At 41.8% G+C, this 27177-nt stretch overlaps 1 protein-coding gene across 17 annotated transcripts in view; it reads right to left on the minus strand.

The window, feature by feature from the left end:
• Positions 1-27177, minus strand: part of DMD (dystrophin) — a 2446616-nt gene that overhangs the window by 61149 nt on the left and 2358290 nt on the right. For 11 of the 17 annotated variants that reach the window (XM_032426633.1, XM_032426634.1, XM_032426635.1 and 8 more), the window contains 4 exons: positions 7092-7258; positions 4522-4633; positions 3013-3149; positions 2250-2288 (listed from right to left, as the gene is read on the minus strand). In XM_032426633.1, coding sequence (XP_032282524.1) covers positions 2250-2288; positions 3013-3149; positions 4522-4633; positions 7092-7258 — 455 coding nt within the window. The remainder of the gene's footprint in view (positions 1-2249; positions 2289-3012; positions 3150-4521; positions 4634-7091; positions 7259-27177) is intronic. The other 6 variants (XM_032426636.1, XM_032426632.1, XM_032426629.1 and 3 more) reach the window with 1 other exon arrangement.

Genomic DNA, 27177 nt, shown 5'->3' on the forward strand with positions numbered 1-27177 from the left:
AGAAAACCACTTAGTCCAGAAACAAAACTAAATGCAAAGCCTTCTGAAACACTTTTCCGAGAGATGGTAAGAACACTGTTCTCCCTTCCTACTTCCTACACACTAAACGATATACCCAGAAGGATTAGTCCTGTTATTATTAATGGCCAATTCCATCCCCACCCACCACCGGTTTCTCTTTTGTGAAAACTCCATTAATAAGTTTTCATCCGTTTAGGTTTCAAAGCAGAATAGCTCAAAGGATACTGTTTGTCTCATTTCTGGGCAAACAATATAAAAGGTTTAGGCTAGATTTAGTTTTTAAGAAAAATATGACAAATACAGGTAAATAAGGGTTTCCACTGAGGAAAAACAAAAGATCTGTATCTCAGTCAACGTTCAAATTCTGTGATCCACATGAGAATCTGTTAACGTCAGAGGGAATTCTTGCAAAAATGAAGCCACCTCAGGACCTGGTTCTTCTGTCTAAATAGGAGAGCTCTGCAATATATTTTATAAATTATTTAAAATCCCCTGAGTAAAGACTTTAATAAAAATGCTGGTATTAAAGAAATAGGGACCATAGCCTGCTGGGTCTGGTTTTCTTCCTCAAAAGGATAATTTCCCACTATTTCTGAATAATTGAACAGACTTTTTATAAAAAGGCAAAGTGATTCTATGTTTTAGTTTCTAGAGGAAGATATTTTAATATAGGATGTTATTAATTTGATAGTTCTTCAAAGTTGAAGACAAACACCCTCTACTTAAAATAAGTGACATTAAACTCACTTGTCATGTTTTTTCTCATTAGTTGATGTATTCAATAAACTTTTTTTTTCCATTCAAGGAACTGTTATTTTTTGCTTATCATTTTGTGTTACCTCTATCCACGCATTTTTAAAGTTATTCTGTAGCACATTTGCCTTTCGGATATTTCAGCTGGCTAAAACTTACGCCAACACAGAATGAATCCATTCACTTAGGGAGGATTTCAGTCCATCAGTTTGTTTTGAAGTTTCTCATTTAGGAAAGGTTCAAACTTCTATAAATAAATAAACTACCTGGGGTTTTGGGAAAACAATTACCTACGAATAGCAAAAAACCAGAAGTGAATCTAAATAATTCCCCTTGATGAGTAAAAAAATCAGGTATAGGTACCATATCTCAAAATTAAGGGGCACAATAATGCAGCTTTAACAAAGAAAGGGACGCCTTACAATTCTTTTAGGCCAATAAAGACTTAAAATAAACCTCAATTAATAACTTGCATTTATCACTACAGGATTTTTAAAAAAGGATATACTTTAAATTAAATTACATGGTGGAGCAATAAAAGAGACCCAATAAAAATAGAGTTCTTCTAAATTGGTCATTTCCTTCTCTCTATAATAGAGCTGTCTGACTTTAAATATTTTAATAAAGTACGCTCTGAAATAACAAAACTTTGTTATAAAAACTCCACACAATGTAACTTTAAAACAATGCACGCTTTGTTTGCTAATATATAAATCACCGACTCTCCAGAGTTTTCTAATAACATTATAAACTCTAAGATAAACCAATTATCTGTTGGTATCTAATATTAGCATTATTAATATATACCAGTAGTGTATAGTATACTTTCCTTCCAGTTGTAAATGTATAACTATTTATGAGCTGAATATTTAGTTTGGAGAGGAGAGCAAAGTGAGTTTAGTTCAAAACTGAGAAACTCGTGTGTATATGTGTATGAAGATTAGTCCGGTAGCATGGTAAGAAGTACACACACCTGACTGAAATTATTCCATCAAACTCCACATCCTACTATAAAACAAATTCTGCTGATTTTTAATGGTCCACTTGTAACAGGCCCTAAAGAACAAACCATCATCCTTTTGAAAGTCCTGAAGTATTGAATCTCAAAAAATATGGCTCAAGAATGTTATTACGCAATCAGAGGAGCTTATCATGGAAGAATATGTAAACATGTCTCTCAGGAACAGAACTAACAACCCATTCGTTTCTTTGATGACTGACTCCAGGTCAGGATGTCTGCTGGTTAAAACCTGACCAGGTAGGGACCTGGAAACCTCACTCTGATTCTCCCGCTCTGTGGTGGATGGCACTCTAAATGTTTTACTGCAGGAAGGAAAAAAATGAAATGAAGGAAGGGAAATTAATGTGTCCTTAAAAACCAAACCAAACCAAACCAACAGAACAAAAAAAAAAATTGTCAAATCAAGCAAGCAAATGTGTTGGTGGTAGCAGCCCCCTTCAGCAGAAGTACTCACGCAGAATCTACCGGCCAGAAGTTGATCAGAGTAACAGGACTGCAAAACAAAAAATGAGGTGGTGAAGAGAGACACAGGCAAACTCAGCCACTAAATAAATAAATAAATAAATAAATAAAAATAAATGAATTAATTAATTAAAAAAAATACTGAGAGGTCAAAATAAATAAAATCCAACCAATTAAGTATGAACCATGAAAGCAACAGCCAAACAAAGGTGGAGAGTGAGGTGAAAGAAAAACAAACAAGTGTGCGATTGCCATCCGTTATGGGAAACACGAGAGGGTTGCAGAGAGGTGGAGGTATCATCATTTTGATCATGAGAATCATTGCTACTTACTGTGACGAAACTTCCTGTGAGTGTCTTTTCTTTCAAGGAGATAAAAGCGACTAGGTATGACCACACAATCAGATACAAAAAGACAGACGCCTAGTGATTTGTGAGGGAGGAAGACCGAAATGAAAGACTGGAATCACTCATTTGTAAACAGTCCCATATTTCTTATAAGGGAATTAGTAGCTGTCGTGTAGTTTCTTTCCCTGTGAGATCAGGTTTCACTTTGGAACAGGTAAGTGTCATGGGACAACTAACATGGGAAAATGGCAATTGACCATCAGCTTGTTTTTCTCTTTTCGGCTAAAGTAAATCTAAAGAAAGAAATAGGAGAGACTGTTTGCATTTGGGAGTGAAGGAGGGCATTCAGCTGAGAGGAGCTCAAATATATGTCAAATGAGAGACTGCTTTGCGCTCGCCACTACTCACGTTTCCATGTTGTCCCCCTCTAAGACCGTCTGCACTGGCAGGTAGCCCATTCGGGGATGCTTCGCAAAATACCTTTTGGTTCGAAATTTGTTTTTTAGTACCTTGGCAAAGTCACGAACATCTTCTCCCGATGTAGTCTGAAAGGGAAAGTGCACTGAGCTCAGACCTACAAAAGTACGATCTCAAGGTAAAAGAGTACTCACTCCAGTGCTCTGCTTCAGCGCACTTGTTCCGTAACTGAAGAGACAGTGGGGGTCAAGAGCCAAGTCTATGGACAAAAACCGGGCCGGGCATAGCAGTAACTAGTAGAGCTCACTTGGGCAAGTTATTTACCTCTCCAAGGCTCCGACCGCCTGTAAAATGGCTGCAGTAATATCTCAACAAGTTGTTATGGCGAAAAACAAGTGTAGCAACTACGAGGGCTACTTGATCAATGGGGGTTTGTAGAACTCTTAAGTTGACCTTAAGTTTGGCCACACTTTGCAGTATTTTAAAAACGATTCTGTCCACAGTGATGTCACGTTTCACCCACTGAGTATCATTCTGTTCACTGCGTGGCTCATTCTCCATCACTGAATGCCTTTGCAAGAGGAATCCAAGTGAGAGAGACAGCGAAAGACCTGGGTCATCGCTCTGATGATGGAAGAGAGAAAGAAGAGCATAAAAGTTCGAGAGCAGAGCTTCTCAAACTTTGCTGTGCATGGCACCCACCTGCAGATCTTGCGAAAATGCAGGGCGGATTTACGAAGTCAGGGGCGGGGCCTGAGCTTTTGCATTTCTAGTAAGCTCCCAGGTAATGTCAGGGCCACAGAGCGGGCACTGAATAGCAAGCAGCTAGTGTTTAAAGAACATCACATTTACACCCATGTGTGTCTGACCACCAAGTCTATGTCCTTTCCACGTCACCAGCGATTCTTTCAAAGTTCTATGAGCCAATGAACACTTCCCCAAAACAACATCTTGGGAGAAAGCTCCACCTCCTAATTATAGAGCCTTGGGCAAATTATTTAACCTTAAGACCGCAGAGTCCTCATCTGTAGGAAGGGGATAATAATAATACCTACTTCAGAGAGTAGTTTAAAAGGCAAAGGCACACGTATGTACATATATATGTATATATACATACACAAATAGTAAAAAAAATAAATAAATAAAAATAAAAGGCAAATGCCTAGCATGAGTTAAGCAAGACTGACTGAAAGCAATGGATAAGAGATTCAGAGGAACCCCACGTCACCCCCTACCCCAACACCCAGCACCGCCCCAAGGCCATGAAACGTCTCTACACAACTGCTAGGGCTGTGCAAAATCAACGTGAAAACGTCTTCTCGGCACCACCCCACGCACTAGGATCAAGTAAATCTGGAGCCTACAATGAGGAGCCACTTTAGCTGGGGAACATCCGGGGAACTCATAAACCCCAGCATCACACATCATCTGCAATACTGTGCAGAAGGGAAACTCCTTCCAGGCGAGCAAACTCTCACGCCAGGGAGGCATCTGACTTACCGGAGTGCAGTATTCCACCATGGGGTAGTGCATTTTATGGCCTTTTGCAACCCGACCAGAAAAAAAGCAACTTTGGCAGATGTCATAGTTAAAGTGCTTTAGACTCCTGTACCTGGTGAAAAACAAAAACAAACACATATGTATTTCTTCAAATCCAATTCCCAAAGAACGTTCTTTAGTAAACCTTCTTCCACACGGTCTTAATTCATGAAACAGAATGCAATGTTCATTAATCCCACAGGTAAGTGATTAACTTCCTCCATCTACATATCTCTGGTGCTTCTCCTTCAGTATCAAAACATTCTGGCAGGAAGGCTATCCTATAAACATATGGAAGGAGGGAAGAAAACTTCAGCTCTCATTTAAACTCCACGAGGAACCCTTTCAGATTAAGTAGGAAGATACTGGCAACCTTCCAGTCTTTTGAAGACCAAACGCAAGATTTTGAAAGAACTTCCAGGAGAGAGAGATGGATGCACTGCAGGCCCCCTACCCATTCTGGGGACAAACATTTTTCTGAAGCAATTATTTTCAAAACAATTTATCAAGAGGAAGCAATTTCACAAAATAAAGGCAAATGAAACAAGGACTCTCACTGAAAATGCATCTTGCTTTAATCACATTTTCTGATTGACTGGCATGATTCACCTCCAGGTAGTTACTTGGATGATCTCTTTTTTTTTTTTTTTTTAAAGATTTTATTTATTTATTTGAGACAGAGAGAATGAGAGAGAGAGAGAGCACATGAGAGGGGGGAGGGGCAGAGGGAGAAGCAGACCCCCTGCCAAGCAGGGAGCCCGATGCGGGACTCGATCCCGGGACTCCAGGATCATGACCTGAGCCGAAGGCAGTCGCTTAACCAACTGAGCCACCCAGGCGCCCTTGGATGATCTCTTTTATGTCTCTCTCTTCAGAACCGCCCCCACCCCCCCCACCCCGCACCACCACATTACCCACAAATGATAAGTGAAGCCCCAAGAAAAGACAAACTGGGGCTGGCTGAAAGCAGCTGTAATCTGTAAGTACGAGGTGGTACGTCCGCCCCCATTCTCAGCAGACGCTATTATTTCCTATTCTCCCTGCCTTTTGCTTTCTCAGATAAGAATGCTAGCCAATTCAAATAAACATATTCCTTCTGCCACATATGGGGATGTGGGGAAAAAGCTACCTTTTTTAGATACCAACCATCTTTTGAGAGGGGGAGGAAGAAAGAGAAGCGCCGCTTCCCAAAATAATCTAATTCGATAAGGGCAAAAGAATTAAAGGCAACAGCACTCTCAGATCCTCCAAAGCACCCCCCTTTCCTATTTTGTGAAACCTCCCCCTGCACATAAATCTCACTAGCTAGCCAGGGAAGCTGAGAGCAGAAAGGTAAGTGTTGGAACGCAGTCCCCTGTGGTTTCCCCTCCCCATCTCCCCTGGCATCGTTTGTACGGGCCAGAAACCAGGAAGGAAGGAAAACTGGGTCCTTTGTGAGTACTGCCTACTCAGGGTTGTCCAGCTAGGCTTTAGAAACCTCTAAGCGTTTTTGCAAAAACCTCTTGGTCACAATATGAGGTACAGAAGGACAAACACCAGGGGTAAAAGAGGAGTGAATACAAAGCACACGAATGGTACGAAGTAGTTATTAGGAAGCAAAGAAATAAAACAAGTCTGAGCAGAACTAGAGAAAGAGTATTTACTTAGCTGTTAAGTGGATTCTGAACAGGCACAGACCATATAGCTAGTTGACAACTGGACGGCTGAGTCATTGCTAGGGAAACCCAGTTGTTGATCCAGATGTTGAAATACAGCATCATTTCAAAATCTGCATTTGGGATTCTTGTTCAGTAAGATTAATTCATTTAACAATATCCCCTCTCTCCCAAAACAGGTCACCGAGGCTGAAGATTTAAGAGCCAACTGTTTTCTGTGACATTTTTAAGAATATCAGAATAATAACCTGCTATGCTTCCTATCTCTTTCCCTTTTAAATTTATAAAGAACCTTTCCCTTTTTTTAGCTGCTTTGTGAAATTTTCATTTACTTGCATACTTTATATTCCCTTAGAAGTTCATTAGGATACTAGGCCAAGAGTGTAATCAGATGCACCAATCAAGAAGTACGTTCTGGGTTGCTTGAAACAATTCTTGTGAGTTCAGGGAGGAAAAGTGGGACAAAGTGAATAAGAAACTGAGCTACCATGACAGGTCTCCCCAAACAAAACCATCTCTTAGTCTTAGAACTGATTCCTAGACAATTTCTAGCAACAGAAAAAAAAACCCAACAACCCAAAGAGATGGTTAACACTGGCCCCGGGAAGGAGGCGGCGCCGTGAATCAGCATTCCCCTGCCGCAGAGGTATCTCTGAGGAGGCAGGTGGTCAGTCGGTCCTGCAGAGCTCCACAATGAAGGTGCAAAGGGCCACCTGCCTAATGAGTCAGAGCCACCAAACTAGCCCAGGGACCAGGGCAGTCACTTGGGAAAGGAACAAACTGACAGCAACTGGCACAGGAGATAAAAGATCAAGTCCGAAAAAGGTGAGAGACACGAAGAAAAAAAACCAATGCCATTTGGGGGGTTCCCGATACCTGAATCCGATGATGGGACACTCCTTGCAGATGTTGCACTTGGCTTGGTGCTTGGCAGTCTCCGCGGCAGCCACCCGGTGCAGGACGGGCAGCCACACCATGGACTGGGGCTCCAGTCGCATCCAGTCTAGGAAGAGGGCTGCTTCGATCTCAGGCTTATTATTAGCCTGTGCAGGACAAGAGGAAAAGCAAAAGGGGGGGGGGCACGGGGCAAGAAGAGGAAGAAGGGGAGAAAGGAAAGGAGGCACACGTCAGTACAGACCAGACATTAAGAAATTCAGAACAGTGGTGGTGCGATGAGACCCACTTTTCACAGCCTGTTTCTGCCAATGCCCCCCTCGCGGCCACACGAGCCACCTACCCCCTAAGGCTTGGGTAACCTGCCATTACTCTGTTCGGCTGCTAGATGACGAGAAAGCGAAGCAAAACCAACATGTGGAGAAAGGCGAGCAAAATACACACCTGCGCCACTCCCTTTAGCTCCAGTTTCGGAACTGGACTACGTAAGAGTGAGCCAGAAGTAAAATGCCGAGTGTTTATCGGTAACATTTCAAAGGAGGTTAAGGAAAAACCAACTCAGGAATTATTGATTCCTTGTTTTTTCCTAGACAATCTATTTCTCAGTGTTTCATGGAATCATAATGAAGAGGCTTTAAAAAACATTGGCTCCTGGAGCTTCATTTTACAGACGAGAAAACTGAGACACACATGAGACAGGTAGCTTTTCAAAGGCCATACAACAGACTAGGAGCTGAGATGCTCCTAGAGCCCAAATCTCCTGCTCTACTGCTGTTTACTCGTTAACCCTACAAGATGGCGTCTTAATTTTTTTGTGTTGTTAGATTGACCAATATATTGGCCACTTTTTTTTTTTCATTGCTTCTTTCGTCTCACATTTTCCATCTGGGATCCTTTCTGCCTAAGTATATCCTTTAAAATGTTCTTGTAAGTGTCATGTTGGAGGAGAATTTCTCAGGTTTTGCTTGGTCTGAAAAATCTCCTTTTTAAATCCATATTCTTGACAGCTATCCGCATTGGGTATAGATTTTTAGACTGAAAGGGTTTCTTTTTTTCTTTTTTCTTTTTGGTTTTGTCTCTATTTTGTTTTAGCACACTGAATTATTATTTCACTTTTATTTTACTTTCTCTGTTGTTACTGTTAGGAATTGTCCTTGGTAAAGCGGACTATTGCTCCTTTGAAGGTAATCTGTCCTTTTTTCCTATCTTGTGTTTCTAGGGTTTATTTATACTTTTTTAGTATTCACTGGGCTTCTTGAATCTTTAGCGTCTCTGGTCAGCTCTGGAATCTTCTCAGTCATGATCTCAACAAATAATGCCTCGTCTCCATTTCCCCTCTGTTCTGCTTACAGAAATCTATTAGATAAACGTTAGACTCTCTCAACCTGGCCCATGTTGGTGTGCATAGGCCCTCCTTGTGCTTCATTTCTAACAATCCCTTCAATGTATTTCTCTCTTTGGTAGCGTCCAGTCTGCTGTTAAGCCCAAACAGTAAGTTTTAAATTTTGGTTATTGTACTTTTTAACATCTACAAGTTCTATTTGGTCATTTTTAAGGTCAGTTCTACAAAGTCTGTGGCTCCCTGCAGATATTTTTCAATCTTAGCTGTTATTTTTTTTTTAAACAGAGTAAACATGGTTTTCAAAACACCATCTATTGATTCCGAAGTATGAAATTACTATGGGTCTGCTCCTGCAGTCTGCTGTTTCTGCTGGTTCTCACTCACCTTGGGTTCTTGGGTGCTTAATTTTTTTTTTATTATGTACTACATTGACCTTAAAAAAAATCCTCTGGAGATACTTTGAGCCCTAGAATGCAAGTGCTTTCTACAGAGAGGATGTTCATTTGCTTTTGCCAAGAACCAGAGAACACTGCCAATTCCAAGACCGATTGAAACTGAACATAGGGAGGGGTTATTTAGTATCAAACAAGTAATGAGTATCTACACTGCAAACCCATGTTGCTTCTCTTGGAATGTGGTTCGCTAATGACGAATCTATTCCTACACTGCAGAAAGGCAATAGGGCTTGGACCGAGAAGTCATTTGGCTTGCAAAGCTCTCCACTTCAGCACTAGTCCAGCCGTTACCCCTGACTATAAATTTAACAACATTATAATGAGGTATTTGACCTTGAATTTCCTAGCTGCAGAACGCTATCAATTCGAGGTACTGATCAAAAGCTTTTGCGGAGGAGCACTTTCCTCTGTGCAGAGTGCCATCACAGAGGCACTCTGTGGAAAACTGGGGGGAAAAAATCATGGAACCTAAAGATGAAAGGGACCATGCAAGTGAACTCATCCTTTCGGAATGGCACCAACTCTTACGTGATGCCACTGTTTTCTGACAGCCACCATATAAACGTCAGCCGTACCAGGGAGCCAACATCCTTAATGGATGACCTTGAACGCCTGAGCAGAGGTACCCCTGTCGAAAGTGCTTCATCACACACAGCTGAAATCCAAGAGCAGAGCGGAGGCTGCAGAATCCAACCACCAAGAGTTCAAAGCCCAGCTCTGCCATTTACTGGCTGTGTGACCTTGGAGAAGTAAATTTACCTTTCTGGGTCTTACTTTTCCTCTGCCTTGAGATGGAACTATGAATAGCACCTGCCTCATAGGGTTGTTTTAAGATTTAAAGGAGTTAAATGAAAGGTGCGTGGAACGGTGTCTGGCACACATCAAGAGCCGCACTCGTGTGCGCCACTGTCACCCTCACTGCTGTTGTCTGTCCCACCAGAAACCCAGAGGGTCTCAGGCTTTGTGGAGCCTTTTCAATATTTTACCTGAGCGGTCATGTCTGTCCCATGCCTCTTCATTCCTGTTCCTTTTATTTTATTTTTAAAGATTGTGTTTATTTATTTGAGACAGAAAGAGGGGGAGGGGCAAGGGGGGGGGAGAGAGAGAGAGAGAGAGAGCGAGCGCAGACCCCACGCTGAGCGCAGAGCCCAACCAGGGGCTCGATCTCACAACCCTGAGATCATGACCTGAGCCGAAACCAAGAGTCAGACGCTCAACTGACTGAGCCACCCAGGGGCACTGCTCCCCCCCATTCCTTTTATTTCTCATAGGACATGCCCTGGTTTGCCACTGTCCTTTAGAAGACTACTCTCCAAATATGATGATCTGTTGGGAATGAATGGTACCTCCACTTGTCTGGACAGTAGGATTGGATGACTTTCTTTTGTTTTGTATTCTAAGCTCACACAGGGTTTCCACTCAAGTAAAATCTCTGGGTCAGTGCTTCCCAGTGCATCCAGCAGATCAGTCATCCAACAAAGTGCTTCATGAAAAGAAGATCAAATTAATTATGGAAACACTGCACACTCTATCTGCCTCTTAAAATGCTTAATGCGTGTTAACATATTAAAAGCTGAGAAGGTTGTTGGTAAAGAAACACGTTAAACTTTGTTTGACCTCAGAATTTCCCACACTAATTATTCAGTGATCCCAAGACCTTTATCTTCTTTTTTTTTAACTTTTCAGGCTTATGAACAGCACAAAATACTAATGCTGTGGTGGGTATAATGGGAAATGCTGTTCTTGGTGGTTTCCGGTGGTTCCTCTACTCTCTGCTTGTTCATCTGGGATTGGTTTCTTTCACCTTCGTCAAGGATTTCCTGTTAGTCTGAGCCCAATGCACAAGTGCAGCAAACTCCTGCAGAATCCTGACTCTCGCGGCCAACAGACAAGCCGTTCTTCCCCACTTGGTGTAAGTTTTACATTTTTAAAACTTACTTATTTTTAAACAATTTTTACATTTGAAAACATGTGTTCTGTCCTCATCAAAAAGTCCCTGGTGAAAGTATCAAGCAGGCCGAGGTCAAACAGGAGCCACACCGCGACACCATGCAGCTCAGCTCCACAGAAACCCAGCCTTCAGCCTTCTCTGGTCAAACTAGGCCTCTTGCCGGTTCTGTCACCGTGTAGGCTCCTGCACGCGTTTCTCTATCTTGTACACAAAGACACAATGATAGATTGTGTCAAAGGAACTACAAGTTTCAGCTACAATATGTCCTATGACAATCTCCTGCCCCATTGGTCTAGAAACCAACTTTATCAAAATAACCCTTTCTAGCGAGGAGACAAGCCAGCACAGAAAGACAGTAAACTGAAAAACATTACTAAGTCATTCCTATTTGAAACATGGATTTACTGTCGCTTCATCTGAACCTATATATATACTTTTCTGACTGAGGCTGAAATGAGAGTTTGTTTAATGATGAATTAATAGATACACTGTAAAAATTCAGGCTTAATACAGGAAGTGTGGTAAGAATAGAAAGCTTCTAATCATTCCAGAAGATGGAAAGTAAAAATCCGACCATGAGTCAGCAACAAATGTAGGTGGAGAAACATAAAAAAGAAAAAAAGCAATGCCATGACTATGATGTGTAACTGAAGGCAAGCGGGGAGAGTGTGAGGAAATGGTCTCATGACCCTCAGCACTGTTCAAACCCGCCTTAGAAAACGTGGTCGAGTTCTGGGGACTACAGCTGACCCAGAATTCAGAGAAGGCTTGGCAGAAAGGCATAAGGATAATTAAAGGGTTTGAAAGACCTATGAGAACAGTTTAAGGGAATTGGGATTATTTAGCCATGAACAAAAAAAGAGAACGAGCAAGAAAGAGTGGCTGAAGGGGCAATTTAATAACAGTTTTCAATTATGTGAATGGCTCTTGCATTGGGGCCTGTGACCAGCTGTTCGATCCCTCCACTGAGGACAGAACAAGAAGGAACAGGCTTAAGCAGCATGAAGAATTTAGGCTGTAACTCATACAGAATTTCCTGATGCAGAAAGTTGTTAAAGCATTAGGGTGAATTACCCAGGGAAGCTAGAGAATGTTCTCCTCTTTCAAAATACTATAGATTCTCTTGTGTTTAAAGGTTGGAAATTCTCAAGGTTCTTCCTCGCTCCTAGGATGTAAAATCTATCATTTTGGCTCTTTTAAAACTGCTCACCGATGCCAACTGACAGCATTGAAGACAAGATATGGGGATCCACATGCTCTTTCTGTGTCGATCTTTCATTTTTACTACAAACCATTCTGTATCCTAGTGGTATATTCCCTCTCCTTTTGTCTGGCAATAAAGAAGGAAAGAATTAAAAGCCAGGCAAGCTTCTATAAAGAGCTAACAGTACTAAAACTAAAACCCAGCTAAAATGACATTTTGGCCACTCTAGAAGACATAAATAAGGACAGACTAGCATAGGAGGAAGCTGTTGAGGACAAAAGACAGGGACGATGGCAGTGAATGGACATCATCCTTTTAGGTGCCATTATTTGTTGACCAATGGAAAGGCCTCAGATGGTTTCTCTCGGTATCAAGGATGACCTTGCCCTCTCCCCTAAACACCACTGTCAAACCATCTAAGCAAAAACTCTTGGAACAGGCCATTTGGCCCCGGGTTTTGTCTTGTTTTGGTTTCTGGTTTTTTTGCCAAGACTCTTTTTGCCTTCTCCATGGCAGGCGTAGACAAAGAGCAAAGACATCCCAGCTCCTTGCATTGCGAGAGTTGCAGTTCGGAAGGACCTTGGGAGCCCACCCCATCTCTGTTGGGCCTCACGCATCAGCAACTGTCCACAGCTGGGAGGCCAGGGAAGGAAGCCGTCATCAGGACTGCTGCTCCATCACAGCAGGTGGCAGGTGAGGCCAGACACAAGTGTCATGTTAACAAGGCCCGCAAACAGTGACAGGAATCCCAGTATCTGGATGTTCTAGCCAAAAGATGTCATTACCAAAATAATCATTTCAAAAGGCATGACATGCCAAGTTTGGAGTTGGGGGATTTGCCCAGGGTTCAGAATTACTTTTGGGTTTCTTTCACGTTATGCTTCCCATAAACCCTGAGGCACTAAAGGACCAGGCCCCAAATGGCTGCCAGGGAGTTAATGTGAACACTCATTTTTCCGTAAGGATTACAGTATCCATTCGTGGCTACAGACGAAATGCAATGGGAAGATTTCTGAGCAAGCCCCACACCCCAGTTGCCATCAACACATACATTGTATTTTTAAGAGAAGGCAATTAAGCATCTCAACTTTGAAGTTTCTGAAAAATCATGTCAATGCTTAATCAACTGGGAAAAAGAACCATATAAAGTAAACGTTATGCAAGAGACTGTACCCGGTAGTTCTCAGATGATAAAAAACGAACTAACCGCCAAAAAAAAAAAAAAAAAAAGAAAATACTTGCCCAAACCTAAAGACAGGAACTAGGTTTCCATCCCCCCTGCCACCCGCCAGTAAAAGTTTGCGGAACTGAACGAAGAGACAGGGATTAAGCTGCAGTGTGATCACAATAAATAAAAGGAAGGATTAGAGTATCTGAATGAGGTTAGAATTTTTAAAAAACTGCCGAGTCATCCTGAAAGAGCAACAAAATTAAACCTAGAAGGGTTGGCTAAGGAGAAAACAAAATAAGTAATTCTCAAACTGTCTCAAGTTTACTTTTAAAAATTTCCTCAAGTAAATGTCTCTCTGTCTGTCTGTTATTATATCATACACCAAATAATCCATTCCATTACAATGGATACTGTAATCCTTATGGAAAAATGAGTGTTCACGTTAACTCCCTGGCAGCCATTTGGGGCCTGGTCCTTTAGTGCCTCAGGGTTTATGGGAAGCATAACGTGAAAGAAACCCAAAAGTAATTCTGAACCCTGGGCAAATCCCCCAACTCCAACTCATTTGCTGGTTGTCACAACTGGAGGGAGGGATGTTACCTGTGTCTACTACATAGACACCAGGATCCTGCTAAATATCCGACAATGCACAAGACAGCCCCCTCCAACTAAGAATTATCTGGGCCCAAGTGTCCGTAGTGCCAAGATTGAGAAACCCCGGCCTAATGTTCACGTCTCACATTACCATGGTTCATTTGTCAAAATTCAGAAACCAACATGGAGACAATAGCTATCCTCTACAACACAGAAACGGAGAAGCCATGATAGGCCTGTTCCACTATTAATTGGGAGATAAAAGCCACATTGGTTAATAGATCATGAAGAGAGGAAAGAAAAAGGACCAAGAAAAAAAAAACAAAAAACCCGAGCTAGAGGTCACAAGGGAACCTGCCTAAATCGTGGACTCGGATTTGAAATCAAGCTGCTTCTCAAGTAGACAACCCTGTGCAGTGTATTCCAGGATGAACAGTAGCAGAAATGTATTTAATCATGGCAAATAATTATCCCAATCAACTAGGATATGAGAGAGTGTGTGTGTGTGCACGTTTGCATGCAGGTAGGTTGTCATTTCATTTAACAGAGTATTATACATGTAATTATATATATATGTTTATATATTTATTATAAGTTTTTATGTAATATTTATTATATATATAATTATAGAAATAATTAAATATATAAATGTTGAATACATTCATATGCATGAATAGAATTTCTGAACAGTCTTACTGACAGAAAAAGGTAAATTTATGGAAAAAACCAGGACAAACCAGGGATATTTTTGGGTAAAAGTTTCATCTCTCCTTCCTGGCCATTTTCATTTGCTGTTCCATTAGTAAAATGTCCCCTTCATAAATCCAAATCACCATTTCAGTATCGCTACCGCTGTTAACAGATAAAAGCATTAATAACTCACGACCCAACTTTTCTGGTCCTGATTATGAAAAGCTTGTGTTTGGAAAGATTTGCTAAATTTAAACTGATCAAAACTGTTTTGTGAATTAGTGTGTACACAAAACCTTTAAAGCTACAAGGAGAATGGCTAGCCACGGTCAGATGGTATAGGACAGGCAGTTCCTGGCTGTTCCCAGAGCTGTTATTACAATTTCTTTAACAACCTCTAAATCTACCAAGGGCATCAGCGGAATATTTTACATAAGAGAGAAGTCTGCACTAGCAACGAACACAAAAGGAGGAACAAGAACAAGTTGTAAAGAATATTAATGACTCTTCTTCCAAACAATCCCAATTTTTATGAAAATCAAATGACTGATAAAAAAGTCTCCTATAAAACTATATAAAACTTGCATGTAACAAAACAGAAGGAAGGTGGCATTTTGATCCTCTTAGACACAAGAGACTCATGCTTTACATTTGAGCTGCTGAGCAGATTATAGTCAGGGATACAAGGGATCACTTATGAGAGCTTCCACACAAGTTTGGTTCACATCTTGCTCTTAGTCTATGCTACTTCTATTCAGAGAACAGTGGGTCTCACATGAAGGGCCACACTGTATGTACAAGACTCTTTCCTGTATCTTCTGTCTCTGTTACAAGAGTCATTACCCAGAAGACCAGGTAATCTTTGCTGATAATGACCAAGCTTTGAAATGAGTACAGTAATCCATTTCCTGTTCTGCCTTTTCCATTTATAACATTTAGCCTCTAATCAAAAAGGGATACATGCACCCCAATGTTTATAGCAGCATTATTCACAATAGCCAAATTATGGAAACAGCCCAAGTATCCATCCAGTGGTGAATGGATAAAAGATGTGGTATATAGGGGTGCCTGGGTGGTGTAGTCAGTTGAGCATCTGAGACTTGGTTTCAACTCAGGTCATGACTTCAGGGTCATGGGATCGAGCCCTGCATCGGGCTCCACGATCAGCACGGAGTCTGCTTGAGACTCTCTCTCCTCTCCCTCTACCCCTCCTGCTCGTGCTCTCAATCTCTAAAATAAATAAATCTTTTTTTTAAAAAAAAAGACGATGTGGTATAAATATACAATGGAATATTACTCAGCCATAAAAAACAATGAAGTCTTGCCATCTGCAACCACATGGATGGAGCTGGAGAGTATACTGCTGAGTGAAATAAGTCAGTCAGAGAAAGACAAATACCATATGATTTCACTCATATGTGGAATTTAAGAAATAAAACAGACAAGCAAAGGTTAAAAAGACAGTGCAAGCAAGTGAGCAAGCAAGCCACACCAAGAAACAGACTCTTAACTATAAAGAACAAACGGATGGTTACCAGAGGGGAGAGGGATTGGGGGGGTGGTGGTGAGTGAAACAGGTGAAGGGGATTAAGGAGGGCACTTGTCGTGATGAGCACTGGGTATTGTAAAAATGTTTAATCACTACACTGTACACCTGAAAGTAATATAACACTATGTTAACTATACTGGAATTAAAATTTTAAAAAATAGGAGGAAAAAAAGAACAAATTGTGGAATACCCATACGATGTAATACTGTTTAGTAATTAAAAAAAGAATGAAGCATGGATATAGACAATATAAATAAATCTCAGTTATACTGAGTAAAAGCCAGGCAAAAATGGGTATATCCTATAAAATTCCATTTGCATAGAATTACAGACTATGCAAAATAATCCATAGTGACAGAAAGCAGGTAAGTTGTCATCTAGAGATGGGGATGGTGGCAGGGCACCTGGGAGGACCTGGAACGATTACCAAGTGGCCTAAAAACACTTTTTGTGTGATAGATATGCTCATTTTGATTGCCGCGATGGATTCATCACGTGAACACATGTCAAAATTTATCAAATTGCACACTTTAAAAATAAGAAGTTTAAAAATGAACAATTCATTAATAGAGAAGATACGAGAAATAAAAAAAAAAAACAACTTGGGGACACGTAGCTCCTGATATAATACGTTTAACTATGTTACAGATGAAGAAAGGCTCAAAGAAGTTAAGGAAACAGCTCAAGATGATCTATTATTTTAATACTTCAATATGTACACATAAAGTAGGCTTAAAAAGTAAAGACAGGAATGATTTATGAGGAGAACAGACAGGCTGATCTCTGAAATCTTTGGAATCTTTAACCTGTCTGAGAGTTCTAGAGGCTCTGATATCTAAGTAAGGCCTACCTGAAACAATGCCCAGCTACTAAATCTTCAACATAATTCTATACTCATCTACTGACAGCTGTATGAAAGTACAAAAATCACTGTGATAAACACATACTCCTATCTTTCGATCACCTCCTTTGCCCCTTCTTTTCGGTAATGTGTATCCTTCCTCCTTCCATTACATGCTATGGCATGTATAAGCTATAAGGACTAACAGGTTCGGGTCGATCTATACTGAAGTAGCATAAAAGGAAAAGAAGAAACAGAAAAGCCTATGAGCATCTCATTCTTCATGAGCACATAGCTCATGTTACATGCTTTGGTTAACTTGTCACTCCTATAAAAGAGCTGGCTGACACAGAAATGTATGTATGTATGTATGTATTTATAAAGATTTTACTTATGTACTTGAGAGAGAGAGAGAGAGAGAGAATGAGCAGTGGGGAGGGGCAGAGGGAGAAGGAGAAGCAGACTCCCCACTGAGCAGGAAGCCCAACACTGGATTCAATCCCAGAACCCTGAGGTCATCGCCTGAGCCGAAAGCAGACACTTAACCCACTGAGCCACCCAGGTGCCCCCTGAAATGTATTTATTAAATGTATGTTTACATTGCTATGGAGGAAAAGGACCATCTGTACATTGGCATTTTAGGTAACACCATGGCAAAAAGCGTATCCAAAGGCAGCTCAGTCAGGAGAAGTCTCTTCTCTTGTACATTCAACATCACTTTGGATGTCTGTGGTGATACTCAAAAACAGCAAGGGGAGAAGTGGAAACTCTTCTTTACAGAAGAAACCCAGCTACTACGTACGGAAAGGTAGAATCAGAAAATCTCAGGCAACCACCAATGTAATCTTTGAATTAGAAAAGCATCATCAGGGGAGGCTAAAATTATAGGGTGAAAGGTAGTTAAGGAATAGGATATCCATAGAGTCTCAAAATATCACACAAATGACTTCCTAATGACAAAGGGAAAAGGACACTTTTACAAAGGAAATATCTGGCAGACACTGTCTTAACATACTTAGCATTATCAGTAAAAAACAAGGTGTTATTTTGTCCTGCCAGATGCGACATCGTGAGGAGACAACATCATCTCTGTTGTCTTCTGGCCAAAAAATTTTAACCTGAATCTAATCAGGAGGAAATAACTAGAAAAATCCCGAATATAGGACAATCTTCAAGAGAAGTGGCCTGAGCTCTTCAAAAATGTCAGGGTCATGAATGAGGAAAAAAAAATGTGAGGGGACTGTTCAGATTCAGTGAAAGTACAGAGACATGACAAGCAAATCCAAGACAAAAACCTTGACTAGATCCTAGAAGGAAAGAGCCACCCATAAGGAACATGCTAGGGCAATGGGGAAATTTCAGTGCGGACTGCATGACAGATGATGTTACTGCATCAACGTAAAATCTGTGTGATGGTAGCTTTGCAGTTCTGGAGGAGGAAGTCCTTTAAAAAAAAAAAACGTGTGGTGAAGCGTTTAGGGGTTTATGTTTGATGTTGTGATGTCCTTTGACTTTTAAATAGTAAAGGGAAAAACCACGCTTGTGTGTGTATTCAAATACACGTACCTACATGGAGTGAGTGGGAGGAAGGGGAATGTTCGTGGGATAAAATGCTCACCAAAGGCTGTATGTATGAGATGTATGGCTGCTCACTATGCTAGCCTTTCCATTCTTTTTATGCTTGAAATTTTTCCAAAATAAAATGCTGGTTGGAAACCGTGGTTTCTTCCAAATCACCCCTTCACGGGGGAGGGCAAGGCAGGTGGGAGGGTAAGAGTAACTGTGCCTTTTTTTTTTTAAGATTTTATTTATTTGACAGAGAGAGAGAGCGCGCACGTGCGCTCCCGCGCACAAGCAGGGGGAGGGGCAGAGGGAGAAGCAGGCTCCCCGCTGAGCTGGGAGCCCACCGTGGGGCTCAATCCCAGGACTCTGGGATCATGACCTGAGCCGAAGGCAGACGCCCAATGGTCGGAGCCATCCAGGTGCCAAAGAGTGACTTTAATAATTGTTAAAGGGTGGGGGGAGATGGCATTAATGTCACTGGTATAAAACGTGAAAAGCTCTTCAGGATTACTTTTCTCAAAGAATACAAACCTAACACCAAACTGACTTCCTCTCTGTTCTCTTAGCTACACTGTGCCTAAAACATCCTCTCATACTCTGCCTAGATGTGCTTTTCCAAAGTATTTGTGAATTTTCAGCATAAAAAAGTTTAAAAATCCCCACATTCACAGACATTTTTCATGTTTGAAATAAAGATGGAGAGGTCAAGAGTTGTATTTGTGAGACAAGAAGAAGTAAAAGGCTTCCTGTAACTGCTGTCTTGGGTAGAAATCAAGTATTTTATTTAAAGTTCTGAAGATAATGAGCAGGTTGGAGGCCAGCAGTCACTGTTCTAAAATATTAATCAGGACTCTGAATTACCCATTAAAGATAAAATCAGCCCAAACAATAACACACGGTGATTACCCACTCTTCATTTACATGTTCAAGGACAACTGTCCTGACCTCAGGCTCTCCACTCCACCTGACTAGTAAACCAATTAACACCATGGCTCCAGGGAACGTAAGCAAATTTTTAAATCTATGCAAATCCATAAGTATGCTCCACATTAATTTATGCTAGAGAGTTCTTACTTAACAGAAAAGTTTCACACATACATATATCACAGAATATACTTTCTCAAGTATGTATCAGGACATGTTTGGCTAAAGTTCAAGATATAATGTTAACTCTTCATTTGAAATCCAGTTTAGGGAAAGGCAAAACCATAGGAACAGAAAACAGAGTAATGGTTTCCAGAAACTGGGAGCAGGCAGGATGACAACAAAGGAAGAGGGAATTTTAGGGGTGATGGAAATGTTCTGTGTCTTGACTGGAGTGATGGTGAAACAATGCATTTGTCTAAACTCATAGAACTGACCACCGGAATAAATTTAACTGCATGGTTCTTTTTTTAAAATGTAGCTTTGAAAAAAGATAGAAAAGATTTTAAAACTATTTTATCAGGGGCGCCTGGGTGGCTCAGTCAGTTAAAAGTCCGACTCTTGATTTTGGCTCAGTTCGTGATCTCAGGGTCGTGAGACTGAGCCCTGCATCAGGCTCTGTGCTGGACATGGAGCCTGCTTAAGATTCTTTCTCTCTGCCACCTGCCTCTAAAAAAATAAATATTTTATCAAATGCCAAAAAAAGAACCCAACCGCAAACAAAAAACCTCTAGCTGTTAGAGAATCAAGATATGCTAAGGACCCTGGATAAACAGATAAGGACACCACAGGAGGAAATACTACACTATCCCTCATCTTAAATAACCTTGTAGAAAGAACCTTCCATTAAAAATTCAATTTATAAGCCAGTGACAAACAAGGAAAAAAGAAAATGGCAATACTGAACTCATGTTTCCTTGTTTCCATGAGTTTTTTGGGTAAGTTTCAATGTGAATTAGAATTAATGGTGAACTGATGAAATCTAGAATATTCTTCCAACTGAACGCATGGCTCTCAAAAAAATTTGTTTTCATTAGCACCTCTGACTCAACTCTTGTGGGAAGGGAAGGGAAAGACGGAAGGAGGGAGAAAGGAAGGCAGGGAGGAAGGAAGGACGGGGGAAATTTGGTCATAACAATGAAGTACTACTTTAGACATTTGAGCAAAGAGGGATGCCCGGGTGGCTCAGTCAGTTGAGTGTCTGACTTTGGCTCAGGTCATGATCTCAACAGTTGCCTTTAGCTTTGGGACCGAGTCCTGTGTAGGGCTAGGAGCTGAGCGGGGAGTCTGCTTCTCCCTCTCCCTCTGCCCCACCCCAACTGGTGAGCTCTCTCTCTGTCTCAAGTAAGTAAATAAAATCTTTTTTTAAAAAAAAGAATGTTGAGCCTGTGTAGGGCCCTGTGTAGGGCTAGGTGCTGAGCGGGGAGTTTGCTTCTCCCTCTCCCTCTGCCCCCACCCCAGCTGGTGCTCTCTGTCTCAAGTAAGTAAATAAAATCTTTTTTTAAAAAAAAATGTTGAGCAAAAGGACACCAATTATCTTCTTTAGCAGTTTAAGTGTATGAATGAAATAGGTTTCAACGACAACACAAACCTACCCTCAAAATATTGAAGAAAATAACCATCACCCCACACTGAGAAGTTAACCACACAAACCACAACAAATTAAATGGATAACTATGAAGCTAAACCCACCATAGCTGGTAATTAAAAAAACCTAGCAATTGAGAAGCAAGAGTCAACTCAAGACAATATTGATAATACTCTGAGATAAAAGGTCCTTCCTGAAAATCTGCAGGAATTCTGTCCATAAGCAGGCCCAATAGCACGGTGAAACTACCTCTATGCATACCTAATTGTAGTAACTTACTACTACTGTAGTTATTAGTCAGTATCCATCATGAGTTCAAGGAAACATGAGCTCAACATTTACCACCAAAAGGGTGTAAAAAGAATGTTTATGGAACTGAAGAGCCCATATTTCGATTACTGAACAAAAAGCTAAAGGCAACCTAAGCAAAGTATAATTTTTAGGAGTTATTTTAAGGATGGAAAATATAAAATGTGATCAATTGGCATGAGGAACGCTGTCAAACTGATTCAGAAGTGTCCTGGCATGGTATTTTCACACTCAGAGAGAAAACAGTATGTCGAGAGTCTCTAAAATCGAATCCACAGATGCTCGGTTATAGATAAAAGGAATTCTTAATCTTGGTAGGATATGCTCAAGTTACAATACACTTTAGATCATCGGAAGCTAACAGGTACTAAGTACCTCCCATGTGTCTGCAACAACTCTGAGCGCTCTGCCTTTACTGGCTCACTGCCCACCCCCCCCCCCAAGCACCCCCAGAGCACAGGGGCCAGAAAGGTTAAAAAACAGCAGAGCTGGGATTTGAACCCAGGCAGTTGGCTTCAGTGCCTATGCACCTAACCACTCTGCCACTCACTTCTCCAGGTTTTCTGGAATGATTATTTACATGAGAGAGAGAGAGAGAGAGAGAGAGAGAGAGACTTGCTCTCAATAGCTGAAATGGTAATTTATTCTCATTTCTGTATCATTCGCTATTACAGCAACTGTACATTGATGATATTCATTTTTGTCATACGAATATAAAAATTCACAGGACATATGAAAAAGCAACTTACTCATTTTGAATGCATGAATACAGGAGGCAGGAAACAGATGTAAAATAAACAGAATCTGGTGCCCAAGCTCTGTAGGTGAAGCCAACTGAATATAAAGTTGGTATACTCGAATCCATCTCAACAATGAAGTCCCTAAAATGTTTACAGAAGAAAACTCTACAAACTATCACGGGGGACGGGGGTACTTCTCAGGGCACTGCCTAATACCAATTTACAGATACATGACTCTTTTGTGGAGTCCCTTAAAGGTATAAAGTTTTCCCACTTAAAAGGCAATATTGGTTTCATTTGCAGGAAGACTTAGCCACCTGCCATTGGGAGTAGAATAGCTTAAATAAAGATCACGGGGCATGCGTGGTGTGTGTGTGCGTGCACGTACACATGCATTGTGGTAGTGATAAGGGTGTTCATTTATCCGTGTCATCCTATTATAACCAAAAATTCACATAAGGGATCATGTTTCTTAGCTCTTTGTTCAGTCTGGTATTTGAACCAGTTAAAGCCATCTATTTCCACTCAGATGGTTTAGCAGAAGGAAATACTGGCTTGGAACATAGGGAACTTAGGCCTTCTGTCTAGATGGGACACGATACAACTGCAGTATGTAGAATGTAGTAAGTCCTGCCTCTCTGGGCTTCAGTTTTCTCAGCAGAAAAAGGAGACATGCGGTGAATCTCCAAGGTTCCTTTGGGCAATCTGTGTGACTCACTGTCAGGGCCATGCCCAGCCTTACTCAGGTCCTAAGGGTCATTCCACTCTGACAGTGGAGCTGTTTCCATGGATTATGAACGAAAGAACAACCTGATGATGTGTTAATTGAAACAAACTAGTTTCAGGGTGCCTGGGTGGCTCAGTCAGTGAAGCGTCTGCCTCCCAGGGTCCTGGGATTGAGCCCTGCATCGGGCTCCCTGCTCTGCGGGGAGCCTGCTTTTGCCTCTCCTCTGCCCCTCACCCCACTTGTGCTCTGTCTCTGTCAAATGAATACTTCACTTCTACTACCCAAAAGAGTCAGTTTCCCACTACATGTGTTGACTGCAGTAAGCTTCTACAGTAGAAACATTATCCTGTTGCCTCATTTACTCTCAAAGAAGATACCACTGTCAAACCCATACATTTATGGATAATTCTCCTTTTTGATAGCCACAGATATGACTTCGGGTCCTGGCTTACTGGGTAATTCCTTGAAAGACCTATACTGATTTTTAAATATAGGCAAAACATTGTACTTGCGCGTGATGGTGATTTCCGTTACTCTCTGATTTAGAACTATCTTGGGGTTCTTCCCCAACTTTCTTTATTGTGGTTAAGTACACATACCCTAAAACTTACTATCTTACCCATTTTTAAGTGGCCAGTTCAGCAGTACTAAAGTCCATTCATCCTGTTGTGCATCCACGTCCAGACCGGAGAGATCCGGACCTGAGCTAAGGAGAGCTTTGCAAGATCGCCCAGTGAGCCCGGCACGTGCAAACAGCCCTCTCTCCCGGCCGCTCCTAGGCTCTTGCCTGAATCAGAAGCGACACCTTTACCTTTCTAACTGTACCAACCCGAAAGAAGTAAGTTTTCTTCTGAAGTCAACTTCTCCTTCTGGATACAAGGCATGCATTCGTAGGAGAAAACAAGGACTTCCCTCCTGTTTCCTGAGGTTTAGAAACAGAGGTCTTTGAGCACAACCTTGCTGAAGGAACCAGCCTGGCCCCAGTCCCAAGGTCTTTACACGTCAAACAAAGGGCAAAGGGCATTTTCACCAGCGTTAACTTTCGCTGCAGCAAACTGCACATTTTCATTTGCGGAGCACAGGGAACCGCGAGGTGCCCGCCAGAGCACCTGGCTGAGGGAGAGCACACCAGGGCCAGGATGGCGACCGTGAAGGAAACAAAATGGATTGGTTGAACCTGATTGCAAATGGCTAGCAAGTCGAGAGGCTTCCCAAACCTAAGTAACATAAACCTCGCCTGGCTCTGTACACCGAGAACGTGCCCGACATCCTACCAGTAACATTCCACTGCCAATACTCAACTTCTTTAAAAATGAGCATTCCTCTTACCCCCAAGTCCTGTATGTTCCCCTTTTGTTATGGCATCTTGTATTCCAGCAGGGAGCCAGAATAAAGCCCTATTATTTCACCTCGGGAGGGTGGAGAGCAGAATCAAAATATGCGTATTTGGGACTGAGGTGATAAGTGGAGGTTTGGGGACACAGGAGTAGGAATTAAAGTCTTCTGCCAGTTGAGGGCCTCGAGGGGCAGAGGTAAATTATTCATCCATTTAAATAACAAGAAAAACACAACCCCCACCGCCTGCCCATTTCATTCTCCTCAAAGGACTGGTGAGATTCAAGGACAGAATTCATGTGAATTCATGTGAATTCATAATCATATCAGGTATGATTATCAGTAGCAACGGTAACGATATTTATAAGCATAGTAGGTTCAAAGGGTAGGGAGAAGCCGTTTCATGGAGGTGGAAGCCAACGGTGGGTAGCTATGGAAACAGATTAGGAAAAGTGTGAGAATCAGACAAATTAGGATTTATTCAGGGGGCCATGGGAAGAAATGGATTTTGACACATGCTATCATACAGCGAATACATTTCTCTAAAACCAGTACAAGAGCAGTAAGAGCAATGACAAGGTCAGGGTGTAGTGAATAGTAAGAGTGGCAAGGAAGGAGATCAGACGAAAGAGGTTTCTTTCTCTTAAAAACAAAAAAAAGTTAGCACTTTACTCATTTTTTCCTAATTCTGAATATTCAAAGAAGAAAATTCAGAAAATACCAGAGTAGAGAGAAGAAAATAACATCCACCTGTTACCCCTGTTCGTCTCTTGACAGATGTCCCCCCCAGGCTCACAGAAGACATTCCCAAGAGCTTGGAGACTGGCTAGCCAGAACACATTCACTAAATATGCGAGGACAGACTGAATTGCAAGTTTCGACACTGAGAAGACAGCGTTGCTATTACCAAGACAGAGACATGTGGTCAGGGAAGAACGGGGGGCATCCAGCCAAAGGATGCGGCACGTGGAAGTACAGGGACATGGTTCCTGATAAGGGCACAGCATTTGGGAAGGCAGAGCTTCTGTTCGGTGACCCCTTGTCCTGACTCCCACTCAAGAGAGTCAAGAGGTGAGATCTTACTTATTCCTACCAAAGAAATGATAATTATACGACGTGATAGAAGGGCTACCTAGCACAGCAATGGCAATCACATTACAATATACTAATGTATCGAGTCAACGTGTTGTACACCTTACATTTACACCGTGTAATGTCAAGTATTTTGCATATTTCAACTAAAAAAAGAGCCAGGGGGCGCTTGGGTGGCTCATTCAGTTGAGTGTCAGACTCTTGGTTTTGGCTCAGGTCATGATCTCAGGGTCGTGAGATCGAGTCCCCCCACCCCTCCCACCGGGCTCCGTGCTCAGTGGGGAGTCTGCTTGAGATTCTCTCCCTCTAAAAAAGAGCGAGAGTCGGGCGCCTGGGTGGCTCAGTCGTTAAGCGTCTGCCTTCGGCTCAGGTCATGATCCCGGAGTCCTGGGATCGAGCCCCACATCGGGCTCCCTGCTCGGCGGGAAGTCTGCCTCTCCCTCTCCCACTCCCCCTGCTTGTGTTCCTGCTCTAGCTATCTCTATCTCTGTCAAATAAATAAATAAAATCTTTAAAAAAAAAAAAAAAAAAAGAGCGAGAGTCTGCAGGGAGGGTGGCGGTAGCTGCAGCCCCAGGCAGTCCTGTGGCCGATGGGACAAGGGCTCCAGTGGTTCTTGATGTCTGTCGGCTGTCGGCAGACTTCCATTCTGACCCTTACTCTCAACCCAAGCCACAGTACACACATAACTGTGTGCCTATGCATTTATATCAACACATGTGTGTGCTTCACAGCTAGAAATTTAAAGAGTAACTGAAATTTGATTAAAGAGAAAACAATGCTTAGGAAAAACAACTCAGGCCATTACAGGTTGTTTTCTAACTGGACTTAAAAAAATGAATCTGGATTATTTGTGGCCATTACTATTCATTTTATGAAAGTTACTTGTGTCTCCATTCTGGAATAGAGTACAAAAAAAAATCTAGAGGTACTGATAATCTATTTACATTTTGGGAAGTTTGAGCATGAGGCAAAAAAGGATTTATTTCTCCACATCTATTTTACATTTCTAGCTACTGTGCCTTAACTTTAGCACAACAATCCAAACAGTATGTCCAACGCTAAATAAGGTGGCTTATTATGTGGGCATTTCGTCGGTGTGCCTGGTTAACTTATAAAAGAATGCTCAAACGGCTTTAAACGTCTAAATATTCACAACATTCTGCTTAGGAGGCCTTCTGTGGTTTTAGCCTAGTCTGTGGTCAAAGACCACAGGTCTAACCAGGTTATCTGGTGATCTCTAGAGCTAGTTCTATTGTTCATGGGATCACTATGGATTGAGAAACCCCATAAAAGAAAAACAGCTCCTAGCATGAAAACAAAAACAAACCAACCAACCAAACTAAGACCACTGTGAATAACTGGATACTGCAAATATGTCACTCCTTCAGGGCCGGTGGTATTATAAAGAGGAACAACTTTTGACAACAAGCCATCCGGAAATATGTATCAAAAGCCACAAAACTCTTTTAGTCTGGTAATCCCATTCCTGAGAATTTATCCTAAGGGAAAACTTCAACCAAGGAAAACAGCTAAATGCATAAAGATGTTCACTGCAGCATTACCTACCTCAGCAAACAACGGAAACAGCCTATGTGTCTCTCAATGGAGTGCTGGAAGAGGATGTTTCTGGGGGAACCGACTGTGGTGTGGAAGAGGCCCCAGGACGGGATAAGAGAATGGACAAGCCGTGTGTTGGGCTAGGGATGGACACCAGCAGAGCATAAACTTCTGACCTTGTTATATGCAGAGTCACCAATCAGGCCTTCAGATTATAGAGGAAGGTCAAAGCTACAGAAGGACAACTTCAAAAAGTGATAGTCAGGGACGCCTGGGTGACTCAGTCGGTTAAGCATCTGCCTTCGGCTCAGGTCATGATCCCGGGGCCCTGGGATCAAGTCCCGCATCGGGCTCCCTGCTCAGTTGGGAGTCTGCTTCTCCCTCTGCCCCTCCCCCTGCTCGTGCTGTTTCTCTTTCTCAAATAAATAAATAAAA

The sequence above is a fragment of the Phoca vitulina genome, unplaced genomic scaffold, assembly GCF_004348235.1.
Source record: "Phoca vitulina isolate PV1807 unplaced genomic scaffold, GSC_HSeal_1.0 scaffold35, whole genome shotgun sequence".
Classification (NCBI taxonomy): Eukaryota; Metazoa; Chordata; class Mammalia; order Carnivora; family Phocidae; genus Phoca; species Phoca vitulina.